The sequence below is a fragment of the Dryobates pubescens genome, chromosome 21 (genome assembly GCF_014839835.1).
Source record: "Dryobates pubescens isolate bDryPub1 chromosome 21, bDryPub1.pri, whole genome shotgun sequence".
Taxonomy (NCBI): Eukaryota; Metazoa; Chordata; class Aves; order Piciformes; family Picidae; genus Dryobates; species Dryobates pubescens.
In genome coordinates this window covers 8,201,150-8,212,401 of record NC_071632.1, presented here as the reverse complement: position 1 = coordinate 8,212,401, position 11,252 = coordinate 8,201,150, and the positions used below count along the sequence as shown (strand labels likewise).

Genomic DNA, 11,252 nt, shown 5'->3' with positions numbered 1-11,252 from the left:
ACAAAAATACTACTTTTGATGCTTTAGGTATGCAAAAATTCAGAGATAAGGTAATGCTAGAACCTTACATGTTTGGGCTAGAGCAGTAAAGTTTTTGTTTTGTTTGTGAAGTGACTGCAGAAATAAATGCATTCAGGCTTTTTTGAACTCAGGCTTAAAATTTTGCTACTGCAATCTATATTGAAATAAAGTTTTTATTAACCCTTTTACGAAGAAACAAGCTCAAAATGTGTTGACTCATACACAAGTTACAAGATAAAACACGTGTTGCCAGAAGCTTTGGTGTTGCTGTTAGTTTGTTTTCTGGAGAAAGGATTCAATGTTCAGGCAATATTTTTGGGGTTTTTTCCCCCCTCTTGGTCTATAGGATACTCCCTCTATTTTATTTTGTTGTTGTAGAAGTGATTAATTAGCTTTTTATGAAGCACAGGAAAGTTTCACACAAAGAGCTTTAAAGTCACTCCAGTCAAAATCTATGCTAATGCGCCTTTTGTTTCCTACACTTAGTGACACAATAAGCACCTCTGCTGCCTCCCAGCAGGCATATACAGCTCTGAACCACCACTTGAGACAATGACCTAGTGCACCTTATTATGATCAGTTAAACCCCCCACTTCTCTAAGACATAAATCCACCTGTAAAAAAACTAGGTCTTAGTGGGATAAAATACCATAAACATGGAAGAATTGTTTAGTGCCCTTCATTGTGTACTGCCTTTTATTTGCCTTCAGCAAAATCCCCAGAAGGAAAATGTTACCAGTTCTAGATGCACTTCCTAGTTAACTATAGAAAGTTTACTATACTCTCCAGGTAACAGATAAATGTGGTGCAACTTGAGAAACAAGAGCCAGCAGCCATCTGTGAGTTGGAGAGAAACCTTTCATACAGTGAAGAACAAGAAAAAAAAAGAAGGAAAAAAGCTCTCCTTCAAAATTAATGTTTGATCTGTAGGCTCCTAGTGAGCAATGAAACATCACAAAAGCTAAAAAAATATTGCAAGTAATATATATATCTCCACATATATATTTTTCTGTGCACACAAAATGTGTCAAAAATAGAACATTTAAAGCTAACTCAATATTTATCCTGTCAATTATCATTACAGGTGTGGCCACGAGGAAGCTCCTTCCTGCAGCAGGCATTCAGTGTGTTCACACTCCTAATGCTCTTAAACTCGTTACTCCCAGTGGCAGAATTGGTACCTTTTAAAATTATGTTTTACTTATGTGAGACAACAGTCACCATGAGTCCCTCTAATGAATGCAGGACATGAAACAGCCCATGGATTTCTTGTCCTGCCCAAACAGCTAGAAATCTAATTGAGGCAGAGGGAAACAAAACATGATCAACACAACCATGTGAGTCAGAGGGGAGAGCAAGAAAAAAAAACCACAGTGTGGGCTTACATGGAAACAAACATAGGCACCTATCCATGTAGTGTTTCTACCAGGAAGGGACTTCTTACAAGGGCTTGTAGTGATAGGAAGACAGGGAATGGACTGAAGCTTGAGGAGGGCAGGTTTAGACTGCAAATCAGAAAGAAATTTTTAGAGTGAGGATGGTAAGACACTGAGGCAGGTTGCAGATGCCCCCTTCAAGGGCGGGTTGGATGAGGTCTTGAGAAGCCTGATCTAGTGGGAAGTATCCCTGTCCATAGCTGGGAGGGTGCAGCTAGATGAACTTAAGGTCCCTTCCAACCTAAACCATTCTATCAATCTCTCAACTAGTCTGATCTATTTTTTCCCATTAACAGAGTGGTTTCTCAAGCCACTGAACTCTACCTTTGATAACCATTCCTAACTCTGTGACCTGCACCACATAAATCCCCTCAAACATCTGTTTATTGTTTCTCGTTAACATATTCCTACAGTGTGAGATGAACAGACACGGAATAGGCCTTCAGGCACTAAGAATGGAAACTAACCTAATCTCAAGAAAACAAGATGTGCACTTCACCAGAAATACCTTGCTGGGTTGTTTTTTTTCATAATCACATCAAACATACCATACCTGGGATCCAGTTTCACATAAATTACTTCTTACATCAGATCTACTTCCGAGGTTCTCCAAAAACCCAAACCACGTCAACTTTATTGTGACTCTCCCAGGTCTGAATGCTATTTACAGACATCATTGATGCTCTATCCATCTCTACAATCATTCCAGACACATTATATAACTTTATTTTTTTTTTTATTTGACAAGCAGCAGTATCATGTTCTTTCCTTTTTTTTTTTTTTTTTCCTCCTTTTTTTCTTTTTTTTAACATTTTAATGTAGATACAATTATTAGGTTATCTGTCATATTACAATATTTAGGGGAGGGGGTTGGTTTTTGTGTGTGTGGATTTTTTTTTTTCCTTTTTTTTTTTTTTAAGCTTTTTTTTTTTTGCTTTTTTTTTTTACTTTGTCTTAAGATACATTAAAAAACATCAACTGCAAACGTGAAAGGGGAGAGGGATGGGAAGGGGGGGGGGGGGCAAAAAAAAAAAAAAAAAAAGCATGGTACCCAACCAATTATCCACATTTCAGCAATACTTCACTCATTCTTTTAGTAAAGTTTTAAGAAATGTCATAATGACATGAGCTTGAAATATCTATAGGCATTTTCATTGACGCTCATGACATGGCACTGGTGATGTTGTAAACAGCAGAAAAACAGGGGCTGCCAAGTGACCAATTATGGAGGCACAGGCCTGCCTCTTCCCACAGGAACACACCAAACAGTGACAGCAATGATCTCCTTACAATCATACCTGCAGGACAGCAACATCATGCTACATAACTGTACTCGTCTGCAGAGGCCTGGCTTCGCTCTATGTACTGTTTGTCTATCAGAACTTCAATACACTTCTTAATCATGCTGATACTTGGGTTAAACCTAGCTCTTGATTGGCTAATTACCTGCAAAAGAGAGAGAGGGCTTCTGTTAGTTTTACAAGTTAGAAATGCTATAGAAATATTTGCTGAGGGCTTTAAGGGAAATTGGGTGCATTTTTCTTTTAAAGGCATGATTAAATAAACCTGGAATAGTTCATCAGATCAGGAGGATGGGACACCCCTGCTGTGAGGACAGGCTGAGGCAGCTGGGGTTGTTCAGCCTGGAGAAAAGAAGGCTCCAGGGAGACCTAATAGCAGCCTGTCAGTACCTGAAGGGGACTACAAGAAGGCTACAGAGAGACTGTTCCAAAGGCCTGCAGTGATAGGACAAGGGGCAATGGTTTGAAATTAGAGAAGATTTAGATTGGATGTTAGGAACAAGTTCTGCACCGTGAAGGTCACGGAACACTGGAACAGGTTGCCCAGAGAGGTAGATGAGACCCCATCCCTATAGATATTCAAGGTCAGGTTTGACAAGGCTCTGAGCAACCTGATCTAGTGGAGCATGTCCCTGCTGACTGCAGGGTCGTTGGACTAGATGACCTTTGGAGGTCCCTGCCAACCCAAACCATTCTATGACTATGATTTATAACTATCAACAAAAGCATCTCTATACCTTAGCTGCAGGACACTTAGAACCAATGAGCTGAGCAGGCAGTTTGTTTGCCTGCCTCTTTTTCAGTCCTGCTCATTTTATTTATCACAGTACAAATAAAAATAAATATTCAAGTTAAAAATTAATCTAAAATTAACACCTTTCTTCACTGTTATCACAGTTCAAGCAAAGTGCCTTTCCTTGCTCACTTTGCTAACTGACTTCTCTTCCTAGACTGGGGTCCTTTTACTTCTGTTTATGTACTTCCATTGTTCTGGAATATTTCATTCATGGACTCACAAATTCTGAATTACAGTAGACTTATTTGGAAATTAAATGCTTGAAGAATGTGTTAATCTTAGTTTATTCCATTTTGAATAGTTAAATTTCACTTGATTGTATTTTTCAGAATTAACTGCTAAAGCTAAACCCAATTTTCTTCCCATCATCACTTTTGGTATGATAAAAAGATAAGAGAAGGCATTTCTATTTTCATTTGTGAAACCTGTTTCTTTGCAGCATTAAGAAGTTGTGTTTAGAAGACATGTAAGCAGATACCGAGCAAACTACCAAAAAATCTGTCTGATATTATAACATGACCTTATTTATTCATTCTTGAACAGCACAGTTTAAATAGATTATAAATGCAACTTATCCTCAAAGATTCTACTGCACTGGGCAATCAAATTCACTACCAAAAAAAAACATTTCCTTTTCAGGACAGCCCTAGCTGTCACTCCCCATCACAAATAACACAGCTCCAGTAGTAAACACTTAGTAAAGTTACATTACTTCATTGCTGTTGCAGCTGCCAGGATGTGAGATGTGAGCTGGATTTGTTGTGATTGACCTAAGTTTCAGCCCATGTAGTGAAGTTTATCTGGTCCTGAAAGGTACTCAATCTGCTCAGCAGGTGACTGACCTCCTTTTCTATACAATTTGAGATAATGAGGATCAACCTCTCCTTCCCCAGTCACTGAAGATGAACCTACAATTTGTTGAGCTCCATCTGGCTATGCTGGAACTTTGTAATATACACAGTAAAATATTGTCCATTGTAAAAAAAATAGGCAGAAGAAACTGCCACTGCAAGGCAAAACTTTCCCTGTCTCTTAACAGCTCTCAGCTTTGCCCATTCTCTTGTAGAGAAGAGATGGAAAACTTCTCAAATGAAAGATCTCACTACTCAAGTGCCACAGTGTATCTTGCCCATAGCTCCTCAGTTGTTCTGTGAAGAAAGTGGGTTTATTTCACCTGGACTTCCTGTTTACTTTACAGCTTTTCAAGGCTGGCTTTTTCCCAACTCTAGAGCTTGCTGCAGCCCTCTGTGAGGCAGCTGAACTCACCAGGTAGAACTCACCCAGCAAAACAAACAAAAAGCTCTCAAGAGCGAGTTTTGTTGGGCTAGCAGCCAAGGGTCTGGTACATTCCACAGCAGCACACATGAGAAGAAACTTGGTGCTAACAAGCTAATCTGCTCAGATTTGTCCTAACTTCAGTCCTACACTCCAAGTGATTTTTTTTTTTTAATAGAATTAACCAGGTTGGAAGAGACCTTTGAGATCATTGAGTCCAACCTATCACCCAACACCATCTAATCAACTAAACCACGGCACCAAGCGCCCCATCCAGTCTCTTCCTAAACACCTCCAGTGATGGTCACTCCACCACCTCCCTGGGCAGCACATTCCAATGGCCAATCTCTCTTTCTGGGAAGAACTTCTTCCTAACATCCAGCATACTTTATGCATTTACTTAAGACAGGGAGAACAAAGGACAGAATGTTGTATTGGTAAAACCTTTGTTGGTTTTGTTGTATCAAAACTATACAAACGGGAGGGATGGATTGAGACACTCGATTATCAGGAACAACGTCACTATAATTAATAACAATAGAAGAAATTAATGCTTTCAGCAATAAAAAGATTCTTGACAGTGAATCAAATCTTGCAACAAGATTAACAGGGGAAAACAAGGAAGCTGAACTGCCAAGAAGTTAGTTAAGCATACTACAAAAATTTAATAGAAGTAATGCTTATTAATTTATTAATAAAGGTCAGTCTAGTGAGAAAGCTGAGCATGTCCAACTGTCCAACTCAGAACCACCGGGCAATCTGGCCTTAGTCATGTAGTAAGTTACTGAGCTCAATACAGACATAACTAGGTAAAATTTCCACTTAATATGAGATTTTTCATCTTTGTGTTTAAGCATTAACTGTACAAAAATTATGGCTCTGCACAATTTGCTCTAAAATCCAGTAATCATTTCTGAAGTACCTCAGTGTACGTGTGTGTCACAGACAGTAGAGAAGCCACCTAACATCTGAAAGATTAGAGCTCAGTTCCCAGAAATAGTTTGTGAGGCAGCATGGAGATTGGCTCAAGTCAATTCAAAGTGCAAAAAAGAAGGAAAAATTAACTCTAGTGGATTTTTGTAGAGCTTCACCTCACTGCTTGAGATTTCATAACTGCTCATTTAAGGATACATTAGGTTCCTCGTGCTATGCTAAGCATAGCTATCAATTATTTAGAAACCTGGCCTTCAGTTCTAAATACTCTCATCCATCTATGATATAAGTAGTGTTCAAAACTGAGAACTAAATGAGAAATTATTACTTCCAAGAGTGTAATAAATTTAGTTCAAAGCTAAGATAAAAACCTAATACAGGCAGATGTGATGATAAATAAATGGTGCACCAACTTTACTCTCCACTTAACTTCTGAGTAACCACCAAAATATCCACCTTTCTTGTAAGGCATGAAAATTCTCCTGATGTGTTCTACAAGAGCAAAACGCAGCAGATCCACATTAGAGAGTGCTCCCTGAGTTAAACATAGAAGCAACTGAAAAGCATTTTTTGTTTCCAATCTATTTCACCCCTACACACTGGTCCCTTACAGAATACACTTTGAAAACTAAGAATTTTAGAGCATGAAAAACAGTATTTTCAAAGATGTAACGGGTCTTCCCTACCATTTTCTAGTGTTATTTGTAAATTCTTATGGGATTTCGTCATAATTGCATGGATGATTTGAGTAACAGGAAACCAAGTGACCAAAGACTTGAGTATAATCATGCTTAAGAGCAGGATTTTCTCTTACCTCCTGAATAAGAGCATTATGCCGTAACACTTTACGTGCTTTCATGATACGGACTATAGCAGCTTGAAGATACATTTTTCTGTCTTCATCTACAGCACTTCTGGTCTGTTCCATCTCCTGCAACACAGGAACAGCAGCAATGTTCAAAATATAGGTAAGACCAACACACACTTCATAAAAGTACCCTGATTAATAAAAAAAATCTTGATGTTCGTTTCCACGCACTTCCATCCATCAAGAACATCAGGACTCCTGGAAGGCAGCAGGAGGATACAAGAGACATCCAAACCAGTGTTTTTGCTAGGGAAAAAGGCAGGCAGAATTTCCTGGAATGGGTAACACAACATATCTACACTTCTCTTGTACACAATCCTTTCTTTTAGGAGATAAAGATAAGAAATGGAGGTTATCTACACTGGACTTAATTTCAGCTGGCAAGGGAGACACAAAACCATAGGAGAATAGAGTTGATTGGTTCTGCTGCTCCTGGAGTAAGTGGATTTTATGAACATCAACAAAAAATGTCCTTAGATAAGCCAAGCCATCCTACTTGGGACAAGAAGAATAAGCCTGTCTATCTTCTACTTCCTACAGAGCTGTTGGAGAGGAGGCCTCAAAGATGATCCAAGGGCTGGAACATCTCTGTTATGAGGATAGAATGACTGGGGTTGTTCAGCCAAGACAAGACTGCAGGAGGACGTTAGAGCTCCCTCCCAATACCCAAAGGGATCCTACAGGAAGGCTGGAGAGGGACTTTTCCTAAAGGTTTCCAGAGACAGGACAAGAGGGAATGGTTTCAAGATGAGGGAGAGTAGGGTTAGACTGGATCTTAGGAGGAAGTGAGGCTCTGGAATATGTTGCCCAGAGTGGCTGTGGCTGTCTCCTCCATGGGCGTCAGCTGAGAGGCATCCCTGCCCATGGTTGGAGCAGATAATCTCTGAGGTCCCTCCCAGACTAAACCATTCTATAATTCTCTGACTCTATTCCATCTTCTCCTGCCTAAATTATAAGTAAAAGCAAAATTTGCTGTGCTTAAGCATTAAACAATGTCTTTGCAATGATGTCTTAACACAGGGTCTCTTACATCTGCTTACACCAAACTACTACAATATATTCAGTGCTAGAAAAATACACTTTCTGAGGCTGTTGAGGATAGAAATAAAAAAAAAAATACTTGCCTGTGGTGTGTCCTTCTGCATGGATGTAGTAATTTTGAATTTTGTTCGTTTACTGCTGAAGCTCATATTTAATGAGAACGTGGACTCTGCCTCTATGTCTTCCTGCAATAAAGAGTCTTTTTACAACAATCAGAAACAGGACCAGAAGACAGCAACAATTTACTTGGAAAAAACATAGTTAGGGGCTTGCATACACACAAACAATTAGTTGGAAATGTGAAAAAAAAATATTAAGCTACAGCTTGTCTAACCTAGAAACCAAGCCTGCTTCAGAAAACACTAAAAGAACTCTGGTATACATGACTTCTCTTATCAATTTAGTGTGACTAAAGCAATTTCTGTTTTAGTACTTGGACAGCTTATAGTTGCAAGCACTCTCCATTTATATTCACTCTCTCCTTGCAAAGAAAGTAAGATTTGCATTTACAGCAGAACCTCAGGGAAGAGCTGTTGTTTTCACAGCTATTATGGTCCTGCTCTGGCAGGAGGGTTGGACCCAATGATCTCCAGAGGTCCCTTCCAGCCCCTAACATCCTGTGATCACTGATGTTGTCTTCTATAATTTAGGGAAAAACATCAGAAGTATTTTGTGCTCAAGCAGAAACAGTTGACAAACCACAACTTCTACAGTTCCACATCCATCTGTGTATTTTTTTTCCTGTCAATCTCCATTCTTTTCCACAAGTAAAAGCCCACTTCCATAAACAGTAACTATTCCCTGTGATCCAAACCCTTTTACATTCAACTAACAAGGTGACCTGACTGATCTTTGCAGTTTGCAGGCAAGAGTATGTAAAAATATTACCAGTTTCCAGCAAAACAGTTATTTGGCTTCTTAGATGTTGCCAAACCATGATAGTCTCAAGTACAAATACTTAAGTAGAAAGAGTCAATACTTAATCTAAATACATACTCAAAACAAAATTCACTCTAATTTTATTCTGCAACAAATATTCTTTATTATAACTCCTTTTAATCCCCAGGCATAATATAATAAAATGTAACATGAAAGGGCAAAGATCAATAGCTTTTAAAAATAGAAGCTAACATTAAAATCTATCATTATTCTGCTTACATGGCTAAGTACAAACGGTTTGTTGTCCATGAACTCAAAAACTGATTCTAATGAACCAGTAAAGATTTTGCAAGAAGTTTTTCTTTTGGTTTTTATTCCTTTGTTTTGTTCTTCTACTTTCTGTCTTTAAAAAATAGAACAAGCAAAAGCAAACTACCACACTGAATACCCTGCATTTTAATGTGTAGCTCAGATACAGGTAAAGAAGTCAGGGTATTTAATTTCACTGTTTAAGCCACTAAAGTTCAATGTCTTATTCAGTAAGTAAGTTGATAAGAGTGTCTACAGATCTGCTTTCACAATGGATGGAGTGCAAAGAAAACAGAATTAGCAGAGATGTTTGAATACAATAGTCTGGAAATTAAAGAACCAGAAAACAAAGTGATAAACATTAAAAGGTGAAAGGGTTGGAAAGCTGTAACATTTCACATGACACACGCTTAAAGAAATTGGGCAAACCTTATACAACAGACAAAGGTATTAAATAATGGCCAACTGCCTAAGATTATGAAAAATAGTTTCTGTTATGGCTCCCAATGTTTTATTTCACCTATGATTTAACAGACGTATTTCCCAGCCACTGTTCCAACCTCAGCTCAGATATTGGAAGCACTGCAAGCACCATATCTTCCTTGTTATCTCACTTTCCATTTCCTAACATCTTCCTGATTAACAAAAAAAAGCAGCTATCAGAGCAGCTTTGGATTTCTTCCCAAAAGCCAAGTTAGCAGCTTTATCTCCAATTCTTCTGCCTGAAACTGTCTAAATAAGGGGCTATCTGCAAGTACATGCTAATGCTTTTATGGTATGCACAGGCACTTCTGTGGTGTTTAATACCTAACAGACATCTGCGCCCTTTACTGTATGGGAAAAAGGGTAACTTGTTTCACACAGGTTGTTCAGAAGCACAAGGAAGTCAGAAACAATCTGTAACAACCATTGCTTTAACCACAAAGCTCAGCCATTACTGGAATTCCATGAACCTCATGGAATGATAGAGTTTGGCAAATGGCAGCAAAACCCCTCTCACACAAGCCCTCACTGCTCTTTCCTTCTCCTTGCTCTTCCTGTAATCTGTTGGCAACGTAATTTATTTTTTTTTTAGGATCACTAGAAGAGTCTTTGGTTTACTATTCAGACTCCTTCCCATCATTCAGTAGTATTTTGAAAGTGGTGTACTTGAAAAGAATTGTCCCCCAAGAGCAGCGAGTCCAAAGCCATATGGCTGAAATGCAACAGAAACAAACTGTCCTAGCAGTGTTAGCTGTTAAGCCTAGCACAGAGAGCCTACATGGCACAGGTAATGTACAGCCTCCTGTCTCTTTCCTCATAAACACAGACTTTGGTTGTTTACAAGAGTCAATAATACTACTCAAACAAAAAGCAGAAACAAGGGATCCTATCATATTAAAAAAACCCACCCTCAATAAACACTAGGATCACAAAACTGAAAACATGGAAGTTTAATATCCTTAGTGCATACCTTGTCTGAGTCATGGTTGATCATTTTGACATCAAGTAAGGATTTGATGGTTTTTGTCAGTTCCTTCTCATTCATTTGTGTGCTATCCTGAAGCTCCTTGTAACTGACAGTTTCACTGTTGTTGAAGGCAAGCAACACTGCCATTTGGTATGTTGTGACCATGGCTACATAAGGTTTGCACAGGTAATTCATTTTGACTTCACCTGTAATGATACAAGTGTTATTTTATAAGCTCACGGAATGTGCTGAAAACTCATCTGAACCCTAACCACCAGAGCTCCTGGTACACTTCCAGACATTCAGTTCATACCTAACTGCATTTAAGGCTTGGAATGGGAAAGTGAAAACTGCTGTGAATGTGAATTTACACATACAGAATGTGGTCTGCAACACCCCCACCCCCACCCCGATCATCAAACTATGAGTACCAGAACGATTATGATCTTCAATAAAAAAAGGAAACTACAGTGTTGAATTTGAATAATGCCATATAATTTACAGGAATAAAAAAGGGAATTTGCAAATAGATTCCATGCCTTGCAAGGCATAAACGTCAATTAATAATCCCAGGGCAATTGTTATTAAATCAGCAGTTCTGTGGTGCCATTTTGGAGCACAAAAATGTATGAACTCCAAGTAAAACAAGAGCTATACATCACAGATAACATGGGTAAGTGCACAAAAAGTTTTTGTCAATACTAGGTAGTAAATATTAAATTAATTCCTAAGCAAAATAAGTCAATTGACTTTATATGCAACAACGTCCCAACTCCAAAGTCTGTTGTCATTTGAGAAGGGCTTTTAACAAGCAATTGTCAGTGTATAGAGTATGAGTTTAGCAGAGCATTCATTTTTTACCTGTACAAAGATAATGTAACCAAGTAAGCTTCCTTCCACTAAAATGCTGACTGTAAAATAATTCAAACTGCAAAACAAAATG

At 38.5% G+C, this 11,252-nt stretch overlaps 1 protein-coding gene across 1 annotated transcript in view; it reads right to left on the bottom strand.

The window, feature by feature from the left end:
* Positions 1–2,478: 2,478 nt before the first annotated feature.
* The window catches only part of CUL2 (cullin 2), a 32,146-nt gene continuing 23,372 nt past the window's right edge, over positions 2,479–11,252 (bottom strand). Inside the window, exons 17-21 of the mRNA XM_054171352.1 lie at positions 11,171–11,237; positions 10,313–10,515; positions 7,755–7,856; positions 6,577–6,693; positions 2,479–2,903 (exon numbers count right to left, since the gene is read on the bottom strand). Coding sequence (XP_054027327.1) covers positions 2,772–2,903; positions 6,577–6,693; positions 7,755–7,856; positions 10,313–10,515; positions 11,171–11,237 — 621 coding nt within the window. The 3' untranslated portion in view covers positions 2,479–2,771. The remainder of the gene's footprint in view (positions 2,904–6,576; positions 6,694–7,754; positions 7,857–10,312; positions 10,516–11,170; positions 11,238–11,252) is intronic.